Source organism: Culex quinquefasciatus, chromosome 3, assembly GCF_015732765.1.
Source record: "Culex quinquefasciatus strain JHB chromosome 3, VPISU_Cqui_1.0_pri_paternal, whole genome shotgun sequence".
Classification (NCBI taxonomy): domain Eukaryota; kingdom Metazoa; phylum Arthropoda; class Insecta; order Diptera; family Culicidae; genus Culex; species Culex quinquefasciatus.
This window is the reverse complement of record NC_051863.1, coordinates 127,347,430-127,370,141: the sequence shown is the minus strand read 5'-3', so window position 1 is coordinate 127,370,141 and position 22,712 is coordinate 127,347,430. Positions and strand designations below refer to the sequence as shown.

Below are 22,712 nucleotides of genomic sequence, written 5' to 3'. Positions count from 1 at the left end.
CCAGCAGAATAGTGGGTAGCAAAGTGAAATCCCGAAGGACTGAGAGCAAATTTGCTACCGCGACAGGTACCGCGGTGGGGTTGACGTCGGGTGCAAATTTGATTTGCTTCGATGTTTGCTACCCGTGCTGGAGATGCACTAAGTAGCAAATTTTCTCTCAGTTCTTCGGGATTTCACGCTGCTACCCGCTATTCTGCTGGTTTGCTACTGCGGCAAATGGAATGATGCACGGAAAACTGAATCATGCATGGAAAAAAAAATCAAACTGTTTTTAAAAATAAAAAAAAAATTAAAAAAATAAATTAAAAAAAATTAAAGAAAATTAAAAAAAATTAAAAAACAAAAATTAAAAAAAAACATCAATTTTTTTTTTAAATAAAAAATATTTAAAAAAATTAAACAATTTAAAAAAAGTAAAAAAAAATTAAAAAAAATTAAACAATGACAAAATAAAAAAAAAACAAAATAAAAAAAAATAAAATTTAAAAAAATCTAAGAAAAAAATAAATCAGAAATTAAAAAAAAAATCATTTTTTTAAAGATTTAAAAAATAAAAAAAAATTAAAAGAAACCGGGTCTTTTGTGGTCTCTTTTGCAACTTTCTGCTCATTTCTAGGCTTCCGAAGGTAATGTGTGGTGAGTCACCCAAAACCTCTTTTACACAAATGGACCGACGTTTTACTTCCCCATCCGATAGAAGGCCAGGAGGATAAGACGAGAATCGAACCCGCGCCCCATAGCAACTTTCAATGGAGTCTCGGGAAATCTTCAATCAAACAAATTTACGCTTTGTCTGCCAGGATATCAAAATTTGCACTCAAATATATTTTAATTTTGACCAACGTTCGACTAAACTTCTCTCCAATAGTCGAATCAACAACAAGATTACAATCAATCGTTCGTCATCACACAAAGAGCTGCATGCAAAGAGCCCTCCCCTCCTAGTATCCCACCTCGGAGGGTTTGATGCGCAAAATGACCGGCACGCTGGTGCAGGGCAGAATGGCCACCTCGGTCACGACGGCCGTCACCAGCTCCGGCGGCGTCACGTCGTAGTGCATGTTGAGCGGCGTCAGATGGCTGATCGATTCCCAGTCGGCCAGCGGGTTGTGCAGTCGGTTCTCGCGGGTGCCCGAGTCCAGGATGAGCTCGTTCGGGTTGCCTGGAACGGTTTAGAATGATTGTCTGTTTCGAACACTTTCAAATTAAGCGATCTCACCGATTTCATTGTACACGAACGCGTCGGTTTGGACGCGCTCGCTGAACTTGTGCGTCTCGCAGCAAACCAGCACCGGCACGTTGTACGACTTGGCCACCAGCGCAATCTGGGCCGTTCCGACGCGGGACATGACGCAGCCGTTGGCCAGCAGGGCGTGCGCACTCAGCAGCACCTTGGTCACCTCGGGAATGACGTAGCTGATGGCGTTGATCAGCACCACCGTGCAGTCGACGCCCTGGGCCACCAGCTGGCGCAGCATGTCGTGTTCGCCTGTGCGTGGCCGCGAGTCTACGATGACCACGCGGAATCGCTTCGTGCGCCGGTGCGCTTCCTCGAGGATGCGTCGGATGAGCGAGGAGCAGCCGTACGTGAGCAGCACGTCGCCGTCGTAGATCTTCTCCTGGACCGAAATGCAAATGGCCTCTTCGGCCTTCTCGATCTGGTCCCGGATGTAGGTGTCGATCGCTTCGAACAGGAACTCTTTTTGCTGGGAAGGAGAGTGGTCGGAATATATTTGTTAATTTGTAATTTCGTAGCCCGGTATTACGAGCTGGATTCAAGCAATAAAAGAATACGTGTACTTTGAACTCTTCAAAAGTATTTAGACGGAGTCGAATGGTTTTTCTCCAAAGTTTGTACGGGGAATTAGTGCAACATCCTGGCCACATGTCCAGCCCACTTAAGCCAGTTGTGCTTGGTGGCTTTCACGATATCAGCATGTTTGTAGTCTTGGTATAACTCGAAGTTCATGCGCTTGCGCCACCGGTCTCTTACTAGCTTGCCGCCGAAGATCGAACGCAGGATTCTCCGCTCGAAGACCCCAAGAGCTCTCTGGTCAGCCTCCTTTAGCGTCCACGATTCGTGACCGTAAAGAGCCACAGGGTCCTGTACAGCGTGATTTTCGTAGGCGTCCTTAGGCCAAGGCTGTATATCATAGGTATTCGCGATCTTGCTTTGCATTAGTGTGAGTGCATGACTCCGTGCCACTAAAACCAAAACAATAACAAACGAACAATGGACCGTGCCCGGAAAACCAAAACATAAACAAAGTCAGTGTCAGTGGAGTGAGAGAGTCAGAGATATCGATTTTGACAACCGCACTACTACACACTCTATCGCGAGTACCTTAGGTAGAAAGCCATGTCCTTAGGCTACGGGACCTTAGCTGGCAACGAAGATCGTAGTAAGCTCTGTTTGCAACACCAATTCGCCGTTTCACTTCGCAGCTTACATCGTTGTCGCACGTCACGAGTTTACCAAGATATACAAATTCTTCCACCACCTCGTATCTCTGGAGCAACATTTGAAAGGGGCGGTACGACATTGCTCTTACGGCCTTTGGTCCCATTTAAACGCGTGTAATGAAAGGCCGTAAGAGCAATGTCGTACCGCCCCTTTCAAATGTTGCTCCAGATCTTTCCCCATTTATTTCCACCTCCGAAACACCTTCATTAGCTTCGCCGGAAAGCCGTGTTCTAGCATAATCATCCAAAGTTCGTTTCTTTTGACTGAATCATACGCCGCCTTGAAGAGTCGATGAACAAATGGTGTTTTTGCAGGTTGTACTCCCGGAACTTGTCACGTCTCTGGGTGTTGCCGATCACTTCGGTAGCCGTTGTGTTGACGATGCTCTGGAGGACTCCCCATTGCTCGTTCAAGGTACCCGTCGTCTGAATATACTCTGCAGCAACGTCGTTACTCATGACACGCTGGACGTTCAACCGCGCTATCCTTGCGCGGTCAGCACGTTCGACAGCCTAGCGCGGATTTTACACATTAGCAGGAAGTGATCAGAGTCGATGTACGTTGTGTGCTTCCGAATGTTCTTGCGTGCAAAGAAGGTGCTACAGATAGCCATTCCTCGGGCTGCGGCGAAATTTACCGTTGTCATTCGTGTTCTCCTTGCCGATGACAGGATGGTAGAAGGCTTCCCTTCCAACCTGCGCGTTTGCGTCTCCGATGACTATTTTCACGTCGTGCCTTGTGCACTCTCCATAGGTCTTGTGGAGACGCTCGTAGAAAGCGTCTTTCTCGTCATCGAGCTTGTCGTTCGTCGGAGCGTAGATGTTGATAAGGCTGTTGTAAAAGAATTTGCCCTTTATTCTCAACACGCAGATCCGATCTTTCACCACCTTCACCACCTTTGAATGAGATTTTGGCGATGGGCTCCACCACCGTGAACTCTCGCTCTCCATTACCGGGTCATCGAACTTCCTGGAGTGTAGCCACGGTCACGTTCAGCTTGTGCATCTCCCGGGCAAGAAGGCCAGCACCTGCAGGATTTTGGAGAGTTCGTACGTTCCAAGTACCGAGTTTCCAATCGTTGTCCTTTATATATCTCCTGGTCTGATGCCGATTTATCCGTCCTGAATTTCTTCTTTCGTTTTTCTGAGCTGGTGATTATTTCCTTGCAGCTACCGGGACCCAGCGGCGGTTTTCTCTCGACACCGTAACGGAACTTCGGTTTCGTGGTCTAACCATACAGCTACACCCTCTGAAGAGGATCTCCTTGAAAAACCATTCGGCTCAGTCTAAAAAAATAGCTTTAAGAAAAAGTTTAAGTTTTCAGTTGCGATGTCATAAATTCTGTAACATGTTGACGAATCTTTTCGCACTCTTCGGCAAAGTTTTTCCCTGGAACAAGCTATTCAATGCCCGCCAAACAGTTCATAAAATGATGTTTTTGTGAGTAAAAGTAAAGCATTTCTGCATTAATAATAAGATTTACAACCCACCTTCGACTCGGAGTTCTTCGCGTCCAGCTGGCGCACGTACATGTTGATGTACTTGAGCGCGTTCGTCATCGACACCGAAAAGGGGCGGCACTTTTGCAGGTACACGATGTTGGGCGTGAGCGTCTCCTCGAAGCCCCGCCCAAACTCCTTCTCCGGCGGGGTTTCGTAGTGGCCGATGACGGCTTTGAGCGCCTCCAGGAAGGCCAGGCAGCGACTCTTCGAGCCGGCCACAATCCCGTCGGCATACTGGAGGCCAAGTTTGACGATGGCCGGGTGGAGAACAGGCGAGTTGACAATCTCTTCGGCGGCAAACTTTTTCGTGTACAGATGGTTGAACAGCTTGACCATGTGCGGCTGCTGCTGCTGCTGTTGGGTTTGCTTGGCCGTGGCGGCGGTTGAGGCTTTCTTCTGGGCTGGTTTTTGAGCTGAGGGGGCTGGGGCGGGTTGCTGTTTCTGCGGAGTTGCCGCTGGGACTGCTGCCTTTTTGGCCTGAGCTTCAGCCTTGGCCGCACGTTGAGCTTCCTGCAGGGCGCGACGTTCCGCCTTGGAGACAGGTTTCGGCTCTGACTTTGCGGCGCCGGTGGCGAGTTTTGGATTTTGCGCCTCAAACAGGGCCTTTCGCTCGGCTTTGCTCAGCTGCTTGGGATCGGATGGAGTGGCGGTCGCCGGCTCTGGCTTGGCGTCCGAAATGTGCAGCTTTTCGAGCTTCTCCGAGATGCTCGTGTCGGTGCTGGATTTCTGCAACGTTGACGAATCCTTGGTTGCTGGATTTTCAGGCTTGACCTTCGTCTTGGCTTCTTGTTTCGCTTTCTTCTTGGCCTCTCGTTCGGCCTTCACCTCTTCTTTAGATTTCTCCGTTTTGGGAGGATTCATCGTGGGTTCAGGATCTGCTTGTTGTTTTTGTGCTGATGGAAAAATGTCCCCTGCTGAGATGTCGACAATTCCCGGAATCGGTTTAGCACAACTCTGCTTCTGAATTGCTTTCGTAGAGTTCGTTACAATTTTCAGCTTTCTCGCAATTGCATTACTTTCGAACGTGTAAGTTTCTGGTGAAGGGAATATTCCTTCAAGTTGAATATCTTCAATCCCAGGGAAGCTCTCCTTCTTACTGCTGCCAAATATTCTCTTGCCAAACGATGGAAAGATTCCTTCCAGCGCAAGATTCTCAATCTCGGCGTTTCTAAACCCAACCAAACCTGTCTTCTTCACCGTAACAGGACCGTTTCCCGCCGCCACCCCAGCAGAACCTGTCTTTCTAGCAACGGCCTGCCCCTTCAACGGATAAACCTTATTTCCCGGAAAAATCTCCTCCAACGGGATCGCTTCGATCGATTCTTTCGGTTCCACTTTCGACTTGTTTCGGTTTCGTTTGCGATTTCTCTTGCTTGGATTGCGCTGCAACTCACTCGCGGGTTCCGCCACCGGTTTGCTCTCGGCAATCGCTACGACCGGAGTGAGATTCTCACCGGGAGTGTCCGGCTTGGCTTGTTTTGGCTTGTGCTTCCGAGGACGGCGTTTCTGCTTTGGAGAGATTAATATCAGTCAACGCATTCGAAACAAAACTTTGCGACAAAGGTCATGCAACTTTCAACAAGTACTAACTACCAAAAAAAGTTAACAAAACTTGCGAACATGCAGTTTTCTACGGTGAAATTTAGATACAAAAAGATAAGATTAGTACAACACACAATCCTGTACAATCCGATACCTTGGGAGGAGCTCCGCTGGGGGCTTCCATCGTGTAAACTTGGAGGACGAACTTTGGTTTTTAAGGAATTTACGTGAGAATGCAAATGGGAAGCTATTTTTGCATGTCGTGTTTTTTTTAAACAAGTAAAGAAAGAGAAACTATGCGTTAGAAATCTTGCAGTACTTTGTTATTTGAATATTAGTTGGATATTTTACGTGTAGACAAACATTTCCTGTTCCTTTTGGGATGCAATGCACCTACATTATGGATCAAACACTCACCTCTTAAATTTATCTTACTCTTCTGAAGTGCACAGCAAGTGAAGCAAACCTGGGTAGTTATTAAAAGTCACTACGTTAGGTGTACAATATTTAAATAACCAAGAAATACTTACAAAACTTTAAAAATCCAGAAAACTTTCGAAAAATTTGCAAATTCGCAAAACGTTGTCGATTTTCCACCAGATTATTGACATTTTGGATGACAGTTTCGCTGCTTGTTTTGATGACGGCAGCAACGGGGTACGTTCACAGGTGCCCCGGTGGATCAGTGACGTGTTTACAAAAGGTCTGACTAACTTTTTTTTAATTCATAGAGCGGATTCGCTGATTTGAATTTGGTTAAATTCGAATTTTTGGCAGTCGAAGCAAATAACGTAACGAACCAAGTTACACAGAATTCTGTAACATTTGAAGAATTCTGAACCATTTGATTATTCAGCATGATGTTTTGTTACCAGTAAACTTGAAGCTTTATATTTAAGTATGTATTTTTTTTTTTATTTTACATATATTTGGCCGAGCTTAGAGGGTGACGAGAAGGAATTCCTGGGAAATCGACCATTTTTTAAACTCTCGATTCCCGTAAAAATATTTCGAGACTTCCGGGAAATTTGATGCTTGAAATATTGAAGAAAACAAAACTCGCTATAGAAAAGCCAAGACAATGCTGTAGAGCGAACATTTTGATTTTTAGAAAGTGTAAAAGTTTAAAAAAAATCTTTTGTAAGGTTATTGTGTTGTTATAAGAAATGATTGAGGTTTTTGTTGCCATCGCTCTACACTCAAACCCCGATGGTTTGACACCAACTGTTGTCAAACGAACGGGGTAACTTTTTAGTTTGACACCCTTTTTACACGGAGTTCACACACTCTATCAAAGGTTTGTTTTGATAGTGTGCGTGAGCGCCGTGTAAAAAGTGACAGTTTGACACTTTTTAGTTTGCCTTTGACCAACCAACGGGGTGCAAACTTAAACAGAGTCAATCGAAAAAGTGACCAACCACCGGGGGTTGAGTGTACAACGATTTTGTTCCAGAAATGCATGCACGCAAAAAAATCAGGCCTGTTTGAATCAACAAAATATTTTGTTGATATCGATATTATCGATTTTTTGTTGAAATAACTCTCAAATCCGATTGAAACAACTCAAAATTAAGTGTTGAATTAACACGGTCGATTTTGTAAAAACAACAAATTCAATGCGTTGATTCTACTCACAAAATATATGAATTAAACCTAACATGTTTTTTGATTCAATAGCAAATCATAATTGTTTACACGTGTTCTTTTCTGTCAAAATAATCCGTCTTTGAAAAGCCGCGGCTTAAGGAAAATAGTATTGTTCCTTCTTCGGGGTCCGTTTTCTTCGGTCCCTGCCTCGATTATGTGGACTGTCCGCGTGATTCGACCGATTTTTGACCTGTCCGCCAGCCGTGGAAAAATTTCATTTGGTTCGAGAAGTTTGTGCTAAAAAATTATGACTATTCAGCCCGCATAATCAAATACCAAAGGTGAAACTGTCGAAATCATAAGAAAATTATTTCTGGTATGGTTACCATTTGTGATATTGTTGATATAATGTCACAACCATATAACAAAATTAAAATGGTACTATTTCCCGAATTGTTGCACTTATCTTGACATATTCGAATGGTTGATTTTTTTTCCTACAATTTAATGAACGGTATCTATTCGTCATACGATTAGGATGGTTCGAAACAGCTATTGTTAGAACATAATTGTACTGTAGCCGGTATGATAAAAGTTATGATACTCGGTATGATTTAGTCAAAGAAACCTAAGCGGAAAATTTCCTAAATTTCCTAAGTCCTAATAATTGAAACAATTGCACAACAATTAATGGTACGATATCAGGAGAATCCTGTCCGAAAAAAACGTAAACTAATTGTTTTAAAATCGACAACATCGATTGTTTTCGATTTCATTTACAATGTTTTCAAATATGAAAACATTTTCTTCGATTTCGAAAACTTTTGTTTTCGAATGCGGAACTTTTGTTTTCGAAAGCGAAACTTTTTCCGTCACCCTTTTTGGGGTGCGTAACATCTGTCAAAACGCAGCCTAAAACAAAACGTCAACCAAAACATGACAGTTTGTTTGGGCTAAGTTTTTTTTTCTGTTTTCGGTCGAAGAAAATCGTTGCCGGTGTCCCGACAACAGGTTCCGTTAGGAGGCTGTTGGCCAAATGGAGTGTTGCTGCCCAAGTGTCCAGCTGTAAACACCGTCAACAAAGGCGTTCCGGTAAAGTGCTCTCCGAAGTGGCGAAATCACCTGACCGGGAAAATCAAAGGTCGATCCGCACCGCCAGCGTCGATTCTGGCAAAAGTGATCGAAAGTGCAGTTGCCAACGGCCACCCTCGGAGACGGAGAGCGATAATGATTGCATCGCCGGAATCTCCTCATCCTCCTGCTCCACGGCCACCGAGAAAGAAAATGTTGTTTAGCGGGAGGAAATCATCAACGAGCCGTAGGTTCTGGTGATGTAATCACTGCGCAGTCTGCCTTGTCGAGGGTGTCCGTCGGCAACGGTTCCGTTTTTCATTCCAGAACTGTACCTTTCAGATCGTTTCGTTTCTTTCAGAACCGACCTGGCGATGTGGATCAACCTTTGACACTTCTCCCGGACAGGTGATTTCGACAGTTCCGGAAGCACTTTTAAGCCAGGTACCGAAACGACTTTGTTGGTGGTGTTTGCAGCTGGACACTCCTCCTCCTCCTCCTTCTCCTCCTCCTCCTCCTCCTCCTCCTCCTCCTCCTCCTCCTCCTCCTCCTCCTCCTCCTCCTCCTCCTCCTCCTCCTCCTCCTCCTCCTCCTCCTCCTCCTCCTCCTCCTCCTCCTCCTCCTCCTCCTCCTCCTCCTCCTCCTCCTCCTCCTCCTCCTCCTCCTCCTCCTCCTCCTCCTCCTCCTCCTCCTCCTCCTCCTCCTCCTCCTCCTCCTCCTCCTCCTCCTCCTCCTCCTCCTCCTCCTCCTCCTCCTCCTCCTCCTCCTCCTCCTCCTCCTCCTCCTCCTCCTCCTCCTCCTCCTCCTCCTCCTCCTCCTCCTCCTCCTCCTCCTCCTCCTCCTCCTCCTCCTCCTCCTCCTCCTCCTCCTCCTCCTCCTCCTCCTCCTCCTCCTCCTCCTCCTCCTCCTCCTCCTCCTCCTCCTCCTCTAAAATTTTAAATTCTAAAATCCTAAATTCAAAAATTTGATCATCTAAAATTTTAAATTATTAAATTTCTAAAATTGAAAAAAAGCTATATTAAAATATTTAAAATTCTAATCATGTTGAATTCTAAATTTCTAAAATAAAAAAGCTGAAATTTTAAAAACCTAATTCTGTCTGAAGTTTTAAAAAAATTAAGATTCTAAAAATCCTTTTTTCTACAATTCTAGAAACCTGAAATTTTTATTCTAAATTCTTAAATTCTTAAATGCTTAAATTCTAAAATTCTAAAATTCTAAAATTCTAAAATTCTAAAATTCTAAAATTCTAAAATTCTAAAATTCTTAAATTCTTAAATTCTTAAATTCTAAAATTCTAAAATTCTAAAATTCTAAAATTCTAAAATTCTAAAATTCTAAAATTCTAAAATTCTAAAATTCTAAAATTCTAAAATTCTAAAATTCTAAAATTCTAAAATTCTAAAATTCTAAAATTCTAAAATTCTAAAATTCTAAAATTCTAAAATTCTAAAATTCTAAAATTCTAAAATTCTAGAATTCTAAAATTCTAAAATTCTAAAATTCTTAAATTCTAAAAATCTAAAAATCTAAAATTCTTAAATTCTTAAATTCTTAAATTCTTAAATTCTTAAATTCTTAAATTCTTAAATTCTTAAATTCTTAAATTCTTAAATTCTTAAATTCTTAAATTCTTAAATTCTTAAATTCTTAAATTCTTAAATTCTTAAATTCTTAAATTCTTAAATTCTTAAATTCTTAAATTCTTAAATTCTTAAATTCTAAAATTCTTAAATTCTTAAATTCCTAAATTCCTAAATTCCTAGATTCCTAAATTCATAAATTCCTAAATTCCTAAATTCCTAAATTCCTAAATTCCTAAATTCCTAGATTCCTAGATTCCTAAATTCCTAAATTCCTAAATTCCTAAATTCCTAAATTCCTAGATTCCTAAATTCCTAAATTCCTAAATTCCTAAATTCCTAAATTCCTAAATTCCTAAATTCCTAAATTCCCAAATTCCTAAATTCCTAAATTCTAAAATTCTTAAATTCTTAAATTCTTAAATTCTTAAATTCTTAAATTCTTAAATTCTTAAATTCTTAAATTCTTAAATTCTTAAATTCTAAATTCTTAAATTCTAAATTCTTAAATTCTTAAATTCTTAATTCTTAAATTCTTAAATTCTTAAATTCTTAAATTCTTAAATTCTTAAATTCTTAAATTCTTAAACTTAAATTTAAATTCTTAAATTCTTAAATTCTTAAATTCTTAAATTCTTAAATTCTTAAATTTAAATTCTTAAATTCTTAAATTCTTAAATTCTTAAATTCTTAAATTCTTAAATTCTTAAATTCTTAAATTTAAATTCTTAAATTCTTAAATTCTTAAATTCTTAAATTCTTAAATTCTTAAATTCTTAAATTCTTAAATTCTTAAATTCTTAAATTCTTAAATTCTTAAATTCTTAAATTCTTAAATTCTTAAATTCTTAAATTTTAAATTCTTAAATTCTTAAATTCTTAATTCTTAAATTTAAATTTAAATTTAAATTCTTAAATTCTTAAATTCTAAATTTAAATTCTTAAATTCTTAAATTCTTAAATTCTTAAATTCTTAAATTCTTAAATTTAAATTCTTAAATTTTAAATTCTTAAATTCTTAAATTCTTAAATTCTTAAATTCTAAATTCTTAAATTTAAATTCTTAAATTTAAATTCTAAATTCTTAAATTCTTAAATTCTTAAATTCTAAATTCTTAAATTCTTAAATTCTTAAATTCTAAATTCTAAATTCTTAAATTCTTAAATTCTTAAATTCTTAAATTTTAATTCTTAAATTCTTAATTCTTAAATTCTTAAATTCTTAAATTCTTAAATTCTTAAATTCTTAAATTCTTAATTCTTAAATTCTTAAATTCTAAATTCTTAAATTCTTAAATTCTTAAATTTAAATTCTTAAATTCTAAATTCCTAAATTCTAAATTCCTAAATTCCTAAATTCCTAAATTCTAAATTCTAAATTCTTAAATTCTAAATTCCTAAATTCTAAATTCTAAAATTCTAAATTCCTAAATTCCTAAATTCCTAAATTCTAAATTCTAATTCCTAAATTCCTAAATTCCTAAATTCCTAAATTCCTAAATTCCTAAATTCCTAAATTCTTAAATTCCTAAATTCCTAAATTCCTAAATTCCTAAATTCCTAAATTCCTAAATTCCTAAATTCCTAAATTCCTAAATTCCTAAATTCCTAAATTCTTAAATTCTTAAATTCTTAAATTCTTAAATTCTTAAATTCTTAAATTTTAAATTCTTAAATTCTTAAATTCTAAATTTTAAATTTTTAAATTTAAATTAAATTCTTAAATTCTTAAACTCTTAATTTTTAAATTCTTAAATTCTAAAATTTCTAAAATTCTAAAATTCTTAAATCTTAAATTCTTAAATTCTTAAATTTAAATTCTTAAATTCTTAAATTCTTAAATTCTTAAATTCTTAAATTTTAAATTTAAATTCTTAAATTCTTAAATTCTTAAATTCTTAAATTCTTAAATTCTTAAATTCTTAAATTCTTAAATTCTTAAATTCTTAAATTCTTAAATTTTAAATTTTTAAATTCTTAAATTCTTAAATTCTAAATTCTTAAATTCTAAATTCTTAAATTTTAAATTCTTAAATTCTTAAATTCTTAAATTCTTAAATTCTTAAATTCTTAAATTCTAAATTCTTAAATTCTTAAATTCTTAAATTCTTAAATTCTAAATTCTTAAATTCTTAAATTCTTAAATTCTTAAATTCTTAAATTCTTAAATTCTTAAATTCTTAAATTCTTAAATTCTTAAATTCTTAAATTCTTAAATTCTTAAATTCTTAAATTCTTAAATTTTAAATTCTTAAATTCTTAAATTCTTAAATTCTTAAATTCTTAAATTCTTAAATTCTTAAATTCTTAAATTCTTAAATTCTTAAATTCTTAAATTTTAAATTCTTAAATTTAAATTCTTAAATTCTTAAATTCTTAAATTCTTAAATTCTTAAATTCTTAAATTCTTAAATTCTTAAATTCTTAAATTCTTAAATTCTTAAATTCTTAAATTCTTAAATTCTTAAATTCTTAAATTCTTAAATTCTTAAATTCTTAAATTCTTAAATTCTTAAATTCTAAATTTAAATTCTTAAATTCTAAATTTAAATTCTTAAATTTTTAAATTCTTAAATTCTTAAATTCTTAAATTCTTAAATTCTTAAATTCTTAAATTCTTAAATTCTTAAATTCTTAAATTCTTAAATTCTTAAATTCTTAAATTCTTAAATTCTTAAATTCTTAAATTCCGTAATTCTCATATTCCCAAATTCCCTGAATTCCAAAATCCCAAATTCTCAAATTCTTACATTCCCAAATTCCTAAATTCCTAAATTAACAAATTCACTAATCCCCAAATTCCTCAATTTCCAAATTCTTAAATTCCCAAATTCCCAGATTCCCAAATTCTCAAATTCACAAACTCTTAAATTCCCAAATTCCCAATTTCTTTAATTACCAAATTCCCCAATTCCCAGTTTCTCAAATTCCCAAATTCTTAAATTCCCAAATTCTTAAATTTCCAAATTCCCAAATTCTCAAATTCCCAATTTCCCAAATTCACAAAATCACTAATTCCCCAATTCTTAAATTCCCAAATTCCCAAATAAACAAATTCCTAAATTCCCAAATTCCTAAATTCTTAAATTCCCAAATTCTTGAATTCTCAAATTCCCAAATTCCCGAAATCTTAAATTCCCAAATTCCTAAATTCTCAAATTCTTAAATTCCCGAATTCACAAATTCCCGAATTCTTAATTTCTTTAATTACTAAATTCCCAAATTTTCCACTTTCCCAAATTCCCAAATTCCTAAATTCCTAAATTCTCAAATTCCTAAATTCCTTTATTCCCAAATTCCTAAATTCCTAAATTCTTGAATTCCCAAATTCCAAAATTCCCAAATTCCCAAATTCCCAAATTTAGAAATTCTCAAATTCTTAAATTCCCAAATTTTCAAATTAACAAATTCCTTGATTCCCAAATTACTAAATTCCCAAATTCCCCAATTCCCGAATTCCCAAATTCTTAAAATCCTTTATTCCTATATTCCCAAAATCCCAAATTCCTAAATTTCTAAATTCTCAAATTCCTAAATTTCCAATTTCCCACAATTCTTAAATTCCCAAATTCCCGAATTCTCAAATTCCTAAATTTCTAAATTCCTAAGTTCCTTAATTCCTAAATTCCTAAATTTTCAAATTCCCAAATTTACAAATTCCCAAATTCTCAAATTCCCAATTTCTCGAATTCTCAATTTCCCAAATTCAAAAATTCCCTTATTCGCAAATTCCTATATTCTCAAATTCCTAAATTTCAAATTCCTAAATTTATAAATTCCCAAATTTTCAAATTCCCATATTCCTAAATTCCTAAATTCTTTAATTCTTAAATTCCCATAACCCTAAATTCACAAATTCACAAATTCACATATTCTTAATTTCCCAAATTCAAAAATTCCCAAATCCCCTAATTCTTCAATCACCAAATTCCCAAATTCCTAAATTCTCAAAACCTTAAATTCCTAAATTTCTAAATTCCTTGAGCATGAGCATGAGCATGAGCATGGTTGACTGCCAATGAGCTGCTACTCCGTTATTGACAGATCAGCTGAAGTTAAACAATGAATCAAAAATGATCAGTGGGAGCCAACCATCCGTTCACTGTTTAACCCCTGAAGACCCCGACTTTATTAGTCAATACCGGCGCCCTCCCAAGAAGCCTGCAGTTCAACAAAAGGAGGAATGTTAGTCCGATAGTTGAAGTTGCAGACTCATCAAGCACATAGTTTTTCGCTATATACTTGTTGATACCGCTTGAGACCGTTGAATCCACAGCATCTCCTTCAAGCATCACGTGATTATTTTTTTGGGTTAGTAGGATAAGGTATTGGCTTTTCGATGCCTCCCGAGCTACGATGCTATGGGGAGGACTTTCATAACAAACCCGTCGGCGAGCCTTCCGAGCAACGATGCTATGGGAAGGTCTTTCTTATTAGCACACCAAAACACTCGCGCACAGGTATTTAAATACTGAATAAATGTAATTTTTCATCACGATTACCCAGACGACATTGATGATATAGGAAGGACTTTTTTACAGTCATTTACAGTAATACTTGAACTTATTTTAATGCAACAATTCACACGACGTCGTGCCTCCCGATCAACGATGATGTAGGAAGGACTTGAGCAAGCCAATCAGGATGAAACACGAAATAAAATTCTTTTCTTTTCACACACAATGCCACATAATTGACCGCGCGTCACCACCCAACTAATTGAACTGATTTTCTTCTGCTTGTGGGCAAGCCAACTAGGATGAAACACGAAATAAAATTCTTTTCTTTTCACACACAATGCCACATAATTGACCGCGCGTCACCACCCAACTAATTGAACTGATTTTCTTCTGCTTGTGGGCAAGCCAACTAGGATGAAACACGAAATAAAATTCTTTTCTTTTCACACACAATGCCACATAATTGACCGCGCGTCACCACCCAACTAATTGAACTGATATTCTTGTGCTTGTGGGCAAGCCAACTAGGATGGAACACGAAATTAAATTCTTTTCTTTTCACACACAATGCCACATAATTGACCGCGCGTCACCACCCAACTAATTGAACTCATTCCTAAATTTCTAAATTCCTTGATTCCAAAAATTCCTAAATTTCCAAATTCCTAAATTCCTAAATTCTCAAATTCCTAAATTCCCCCAAATTTCCAAATTCCCAAATTCTCAAAATCTTAAATTCCCAAATTCACAAATTTCCGAATTCCCAAATTCTTAAATACCTAAATTCCTAAATTTCTAAATCCCTAAATTCCCTAATTCCCAAATTCTCAAATCTCAAAATCCCAAATTCCCATATTCCCAAATTCTCAAATTCCCAAATTCCTAAATTCTATAATTCCTAAATTCCTAAATTCCCAATTTCCTAAACACACACACACACACACACACAAACACACACACACACACACACACAAAGATTAGTTTTTTAATTAATGATGTATTTTTTGCCTCAATAAATAAAAAAAAACGAATCAACTGTTTTACTGAACAAAAAGAAATATCCAACGGTCAATTCAAAAACCAAAACCAACGGTCAATTCAAAAACCGAATAAACCGTTCGGGATGGCTGCGTGCTTTCTGTTTTGCCAGGCGTCACCAACCGACAACATTGTTCTCGATTTTGATGCAAATGTTACCGGACGACTGGTCGACAACATTCTGAAACGAATTTCAGAACGAATCGAGAACAATGTTGTCGATTTCCCGGACAGGATTTCTATCCGTGTATAATTATTCCTCATATGTTTGGTATTATATCAAACCGTTTTTGTATGATTGAGCCAAAAATGAATTTTAGCGAAAATTTTCTTAAGTCCCAATGATTCAAACAATTGTTGAACAATTCATGGAGAAATATAACTTTTCGCCATATGGTAAGGATTTTCGGAACAGCTATTGTTAAAACATAAGGGTACCATAGCCGACGTAGTATTTCCAACTTGAAGTTCAGCGAAAAACTCTTAAGTCCCAATAATCCAAACAATTGTACAACAATTCATGGAACGATATAACTGTTCGCCTAACGCTTAGGATTATTTGAAACAGGTATTGTATGATTGAGCCAAATGAACTACAGCAAAAAAAAATCTTAAGTCCGAATGATTCAAATAATACTTTAACAATTCATGGAACGATATACCTGAATTATGGCGAAAATTTTCCTAAGTCCCAACAATTCAAACCATTGTTCAACAATTCATGGAACGATATACCTGAATTCAGCGAAAATTTTCCTAAGTCTCAACAATTCAAACCATTGTTCAACAATTCATGGAACGATATACCTGTTTGCCATATAGTTTGTTTGTAAAGCTAATTTATTTTCGTGATAATTTTTATAAGTCCAAATAATTTAAACAATTGATTGACCATTATCAGAACGATAACTGTTCGCCATGTGATTGGTCTATAATTTATTTGTATGGTTCTACCATACATGTTACAATATATTTATGATAAATTTTGAGGCCACATTTCATAATAAAATGCATTTTAAACCGCCAAACGTAATGTAACTGAGATAGCTCAATGAGATAAGGCGGCAGCACAACGGAAGAATCAAAAGGAGACATCATCATCAAGCGGTAACAAATCCCGGACATTACAAAAAAAAAAACGCTAACCATTAATAATCATATACTTACCATTCCCGTTAAATCCATAGTTCCCAAAACATTTGTAGAGTTTATTTTTTGGCTCCTCCCTTTTCAAATGGTGTCGGTAAGTGTAGGTAAAGCAGTTTACCATTTAAAATCATATTTTATTAATTTGTGGTACGGTTCACATAAAATAAAAATTGAACAGTTTGGGGTACGGTATGACTATGATCCACGAAAAAAATCCCTTGTAAAAATGTATTGTAACATAACCTAACGACCTATTGAATAAATTGTAAGATTGTTTGGGGAATGGAAAATGTACGGTTGCACCCTATTTGGTGTATTATCAAGATCATTTAGGAAAAATCATTCGACAAATGGTGACTGTATGGTTGTTGACTATGCGGGCTGCCACTCAAGTACACCTAGCAAATAGTCGATTCTAAGACAATTGGGTACTAAAGCCCTATGTCAATTTTTATGTACAATGGTAAAAAACACGATTAAAAACCATTTCTGATCACTTTTTTTCATTTTAATGCAAAAAAAAAATTTCACAAGACAACATTTTTTCGATGGATCAACTATGGTCCCCTTGGAACGAGCTGTCAAGTAGGAGCTTTTCTGTCAAGAAGGACCGCGAGGATAATTTTTCAAAATTGATTTAAAAATCCATTTTAAACTCTTTGTGGCCGTACAAAGGGCCATTGTACTCAGAAAAATAAGCTTTATCGTTTTAAACAATAATATCAGCAATCTAAGCTTCATTTTAGGACCCAATTGGGTACTAAAGCCCTATGTCAATTTTTATGTACAACGGTAAAAAACACGATTAAAAACCATTTCTGATCACTTTTTTTTTCATTTTAATGCAATTTTTTTTTTGACAAGACAACATTTTTTCGATGGATCAACTATGGTCCCCTTGGAACGAGCTGTCAAGTAGGAGCTTTTCTGTCAAGAAGGACCGCGAGGTTAATTTTTCGAAATTGATTTAAAAATCCATTTTAAACTCTTTGTGGTCGTACAAAGGGTCATTTTACTCAGAAAAATAAGCTTTATCGCTGTAAAAAATAATATCAGCAATCTAAGCTTCATTTTAGGACCTAGCTTGGGGCTTTTCTTCACCCTCTCTGGCTTGCTTTCGCTACCGCTGTTGCCCATTTGAATTTTTTCTTGACCGGTTTCAACACGATTCAAATTAACTCATTCCTGATCTCTTTTTTAAATTTTAATTCAAACAAATGAAGCTTAGATTGCTGATATTATTGTTTACAGCGATAAAGTTTATTTTTCTGAGTACAATGACCGTTTGTACGACCACAAAGAGTTTGAAATGGATTTTTAAATCAAATTTGAAAAATTTACCTCGCGGTCCTTCTTGACAGAAAAGTTCTTACTTGACAGCTCGATCCAAGGGGACCATAGTTGATCCTTCGAAAAAATGTTGTCTTGTCATTATTTTGTTTGCATTAAAATAAAAAAAAGCCGGGACCGTGGTGTAGGGGTAAGCGTGGTTGCCTCTCACCCAGTCGGCCTGGGTTTGATCCCAGAAGGTCCCGGTGGCAAATTTTGAGACGAGATTTGTCTGATCACGCCTTCCGTCGGACAGGGAAGTAAATGTTGGCCCCGGTCTAACCTAGAGGTTAGGTCGTTAGCTCAGAAATGGGTTTTGATCGTGTTTTTTACCGTTGTACATAAAAATTTACATAGGGTGGCTTTAGTACTCAATTGGTGACTGATGGGAGACAGTTGTGAGTTATTCTGCCAGATTTTCGCCAGATTCATCTGACGTTAATAGTGACGAATGACCATTTTAAGGTTAAAATTACAGTAAAAAAAGATAAAAAGAAGTGGCTAAAAGAAGTGTGTCTGAACAAAACGACATTCGTCCGCCTGCATGCGACACTCAAATTTACTAGATTATTTTTCGACCGGGTGCCTAGTCAACTCAATCGGAATTTTGAAACGTAATTCTATTCGAATCGTTTACGTATTCCGTTTCAAACGCCGGTACGTACATGGAATCGGTTGTTGCGTTTGAAACGGAATACGTAAACGATTCGAATTGAATTCCGATTGAGTTGACTGGGTGGGTGTGTGGCGGAATGGTACACGTTCTCAGATATCGCCCCTTCCAGTGCGCCCATCGCGTACGCCACTGCGCCCACCCAAGCTGCCAAAAAGCCGCTCCGCGACGTTTCGCCACGTAATTTTGAGGAGTGTTTTCAAAATCTTCTCGCTGCCCAGGTGCCGGACAACAATTTTGTAGATTGTTAATTTTTGTGCTAAAATAGTGACCAAAAGTCTTTGAAAAAGGTGGGAGCCGATTGGTTATGTGGTGTCCGTCATGAATTGAGTTTATAAAAATCTAATTATTGCTTTCTTCCTCCAGCGCAATGGATTCCATGATTCGCTACATCTCCCCGGTGAATCCGGCCGTGTTTCCGCACCTGGCGTCGGTTCTGCTGCTGATCGGCATCTTTTTCACCGCCTGGTTCTTCGTGTTCGAGGTTTCCCGGCCAAAGCTGGGCGGCAAGGAAGGCGTCATCTTCAAGGAGCTGCTCATTTCGCTGTTTGCGTCGATCTTCCTCGGGTTCGGCATTCTGTTCCTGCTGCTCTCGGTGGGGATCTTTGTGTGAGCGGTTCCCCGTAATACTCCGTACAAACTTTTCCCGATTACGTGTGTGAAGGCGAGAGTGGCGACATTCGCGGTGATCGTCCCTTCCGTTTTGAACTGAATCTTGAGCATTTTATTTTTTTAATTTTCCGGTATGTCTCGGTCAAGTTCGGTCACGGAAAAAAAAGATCCGGACCATGCAGCATAGCCAAGCAAAGTGGACACTACCATGAATGTGTATGAGCTCTACTAAATAAGATTTAAACAATTAGATTTAATACAGCACCCGGTCTGTGTGTGTCACCAACTCAGGAAGTACCTTTCTTGCCGGAGAGAATTTTGATTGAGAAATTCCTTTAATAACTGGGTTAAATTGAGTAAATAGGGACAACAGTTTTCAAACTGTTTAAGGTATACGTGGTAGGGTGTTCCCTTGGTCGTTCGCTGTGAGTTGTGGATTGCTCGGTTTAGGGGACATGCTTATTAGTTTCTCGTCGCTCCATACCTGCAGTGACGTGATGAGAGCAAGGGCGTCTATACGAAGTGTTCCTACCCCGCTACACATTTCAGGTGCTTGGGAATGGGAGAGGGGAATCACTTTATTTTATGCGCCGCTACAAATCACTACCATTCGCCGCAAAGAAAAAACCTTTGCAGAATAGCCAAGATTCGCTAAAACGAAAAGCTTTTCGAGTTGACGCCCTGGTTTGGAAGTGTAAACAATCCAGTTTTTCGCGGTGCTCTTTTTTCGATTTTTTTTTTTTTCGTTGCTTACGGTACGGTCACCAGTGATTCGGCATCCTGTCGGACCAGGAGGACTCCGCAGACACGGGAGTGCAAAATGCGACCGAAAAAACGTCGCAAACGGGCCAAGTGTTAAATGCGCAAAAACGTAAGCTCGTAAAAAAAATACATATTTTGGGAAATTGAGTTTTTGTGAAAAAAAAGTTGTAGTAATTTTTTCTCAATAGTCCTCAACAATACCTACAACTTTGCCGAAGACACCAAATTGATCCGAAAATTCACTCAAAAGTTACATCGCCGTTCTACGCATAATTTTCCCATGTAATTTTTGGAAGACTTTTTATCATTTTTAGGTTTAGTTTACCGTATACTTTCAGAAAAAAAACACATAAAATCTAGTACTTTGTTCAGAAACTCATTGAAAACAACACCAAGTCTGTTTGTCCCATCGTTGAACTTCTACGCACATTTGTCCACACCAAGCATTTTTTATCACGAAATCTTTACTTTTACGACGCATTGTACCTTGTTTACCTGTTGTATAGCAAGAGGATTACAAATAAGGATTATAAAATTTTAACCGGGGTGATTAGGGACATATAGGGTGAATAGAGACCCACGGGACAATTATGCATAGAAACACAGAAATCGTTTAAAAAATTTCAATCGCGTTTTTCTCAGTGCATCTCCAGCGCGGGTAGCAAACATCGAAGCAAATCAAATTTGCACCCGACGTCAACCCCACCGCGGTAGCAAATTTGCTCTCAGTTCTTCGAGATTTCACTTTGCTACCCGTTATTGGGGTAGGCGTGGCTGAATGGTTACGCTGTTCGCTTTGTAAGCGGAAGGTTCTGGGTTCGATTCCCATCTGCTCCTATCGAGAAATTATGGAAAGAAGGAATTATGAACACTTGAATACGAACGAAAAATTCATTAGCTCGCGGCGGGGTTCGATCCCCGTCCTTTGGGTCAGCAGACAAAATGCTAACCACCAGACCATCGAGGATTAGTTGTCTAGAAGGATTAAGAATGCTATAAGAATCCAAGAAACTTGATTGGAATCTGTGTGAACCTAAGAACAGGAAAATGCAATATTGAATGCAAGTTGAATTCAAGGACGACATTGGTTGCATAATTGTTAGGCGAATATTGAACTTTCAACACGACAGAATTCACCACAAAAGCTTGGTGAACCGAATTGGAAAGCTTCCAAAAATGAATCCAAGAACATACGAAGAATTAAGGACTATAAATAGATTTGACCGGCCGCATCACTTACCACGGTGAATCCTGGCTTCACACCCATCTTACTAACACCCTCAAACCTCACGTGATACTTTGTCGAAGACGCAGCTGATTTAGCGGTCTTCATCACTCAAGTATCGGACTAAAATTCCTATCCACTTCCCCCGTGTCTTACCACTGGTCGTGGCCGGCGCTGTGATTGGCTAGCATGATAGGGACATTTGAGAGTTGCGAAGTGGTGATGATTGGTTCCTACTCTTCATCTGTGGTCCACGGAGCAATTCTTGGAGGTCCTGGTCAATAACAGAGTTGCAACTACGGGTAGACACCAATGCTATGCTATGCTATGCTATTTCACTTTGCTACCCGTTATTCTGCTGGTTTGCTACTGCGGCAAATGGAATGATGCACAGAAAACTGAATCTTGCACGGAAAATGTGTATGTGTAAAAAAAAATCAAAAAATAAAAATTAAAAAAAATATATCAAAGAAAATTAAAAAAAAAACTAAAAAATTTATAAAATTGAAAAAAAATTAAAGAGATTTAAAAAAAATATAAAAACTTGAAAAAAAAATTTAAAAATTAAAGAAAATAAAAAAAAAATTAGAAAAAAATAAAAAATTTAAAAAAATTGAAAAAATTCAAAAAAATTTAAAAAACTTAAAAAAAATTAAAAAATTTAAAAAAAATTAAATAAAATGAAAAAATTTTAAAAAAAATGAAAAAATTCAAAAATGTAAAAGTTTAAAAATATTAAAAAAATTTGAAAAAATTAAAAACATTAAAAAATTGAAAAAAATTTAAAAATTAAAGAAAATAAAAAAATAAAAATTAAAAAATAAAAATTTTAAAAAATTGAAAAATTCAAAAAATTTAAAAACTTAAAAATAAAAAAATTTAAAAATTTTAAATAAAATGAAAAAAATAAAAAAATGAAAAATTCAAAAAAATTAAAAGTTTAAAAATATTAAAAATTTTTTTAAAAATTAAAAATTGAAATTTTTTTAAATAAAAAAACAATTAAAAAAAGTTGAAAAAATTTACAAAAAAAAAATTGAAAAAAAATAAATAAAAAAAATAAAAAAATTAAAAAAAAATTAAAATAATTTAAAAAATTTAAAAAAATTGAAAAAAATAATAAAATTAAAAAAATTAAAAACTTTATAAAAATAAAAAAAAATAATAAAAAAATAATGAATAAAAAAATTAAAAAATGATAAAAAAAATTTTAAAAAACATAAAATCTTGAGAAAAAAATCAAAAAAAAATTGGAAAAAATATAGGTAAAATATGAAAAAATTGAAAATATAAAAAAATTACAAAATTTATAAAAATATATAAAAAATATATAAAAAATAAAAAAAAATAGCAAAAGGCAATTAAAAATAATAAAAAACAATAAAAAAATAAAAAAAAAATCAAAAAATTCAAAATTAAAAAAAAATAATTAAAATTAACAAAACAATTAAAAACATAAGGCCGATGCAAATATTAAAAAAAGTTTTTGTTCCTCGGCCCTGGCCGAGGTCAAGGGGGGGGGGGGGCAAAACAATAAAAAAATATAAAAATTTAAATAACAAGCCATAGTCTTCACATTTAAATGAAAAAAGTGTTTTAAAAATGCATTTTACACTAGTTCAGTTGTTTTGCAATCTCTAGTTTTCAAAAAATCTAAGATCTGACAAAATTAAAAATTGTATCGAAAAAAAAAGATTTTGCATCGAAAATTTTAA

General features: G+C 36.0%; 2 protein-coding genes across 3 annotated transcripts; one reads left to right on the top strand and one right to left on the bottom strand.

Annotated features, from left to right (window-relative positions):
* Positions 1–794: 794 nt before the first annotated feature.
* On the bottom strand, positions 795–6,154 carry LOC6038802 (translation initiation factor eIF-2B subunit delta). 2 transcript variants are annotated; one of them, XM_001848468.2, is made up of 6 exons: positions 6,039–6,154; positions 5,926–5,974; positions 5,663–5,755; positions 3,955–5,475; positions 1,220–1,706; positions 795–1,162 (listed from the first exon to the last, which is right to left on the bottom strand). In XM_001848468.2, the coding sequence occupies exons 3-6, from the start codon at positions 5,690–5,692 to the stop codon at positions 942–944; spliced, it is 2,259 nt and encodes a 752-aa protein (XP_001848520.2). In that variant the 5' UTR covers positions 5,693–5,755; positions 5,926–5,974; positions 6,039–6,154; the 3' UTR covers positions 795–941. The 2 variants fall into 2 exon arrangements, with proteins under 2 accessions (XP_001848520.2, XP_038119341.1); XM_038263413.1 differs by having other exon boundaries at positions 3,955–5,472.
* A 12,376-nt stretch (positions 6,155–18,530) lies between these two features.
* LOC6038796 (transmembrane protein 258) lies at positions 18,531–19,300 on the top strand. Its single transcript, XM_001848467.2, has 2 exons — positions 18,531–18,688; positions 18,765–19,300. The coding sequence occupies exon 2, from the start codon at positions 18,769–18,771 to the stop codon at positions 19,009–19,011; it is 243 nt and encodes an 80-aa protein (XP_001848519.1). The 5' UTR covers positions 18,531–18,688; positions 18,765–18,768; the 3' UTR covers positions 19,012–19,300.
* The last annotated feature ends 3,412 nt before the right edge of the window (positions 19,301–22,712 follow it).

Coding starts and splice junctions, on each gene's coding strand:
- LOC6038802 (XM_001848468.2), bottom strand. CDS start 5,692: ATGGAAGCCCCCAGCGGAGCTCCTCCCAAG. Junction 5,476..5,662: donor CCAGCGGAGCTCCTCCCAAG/GTATCGGATTGT, acceptor ATCTCTCCAAAG/CAGAAACGCCGTCCTCGGAA. Junction 1,707..3,954: donor CGAAGAACTCCGAGTCGAAG/GTGGGTTGTAAA, acceptor TCTCCTTCCCAG/CAAAAAGAGTTCCTGTTCGA.
- LOC6038796 (XM_001848467.2), top strand. CDS start 18,769: ATGGATTCCATGATTCGCTACATCTCCCCGGTGAATCCGGCCGTGTTT.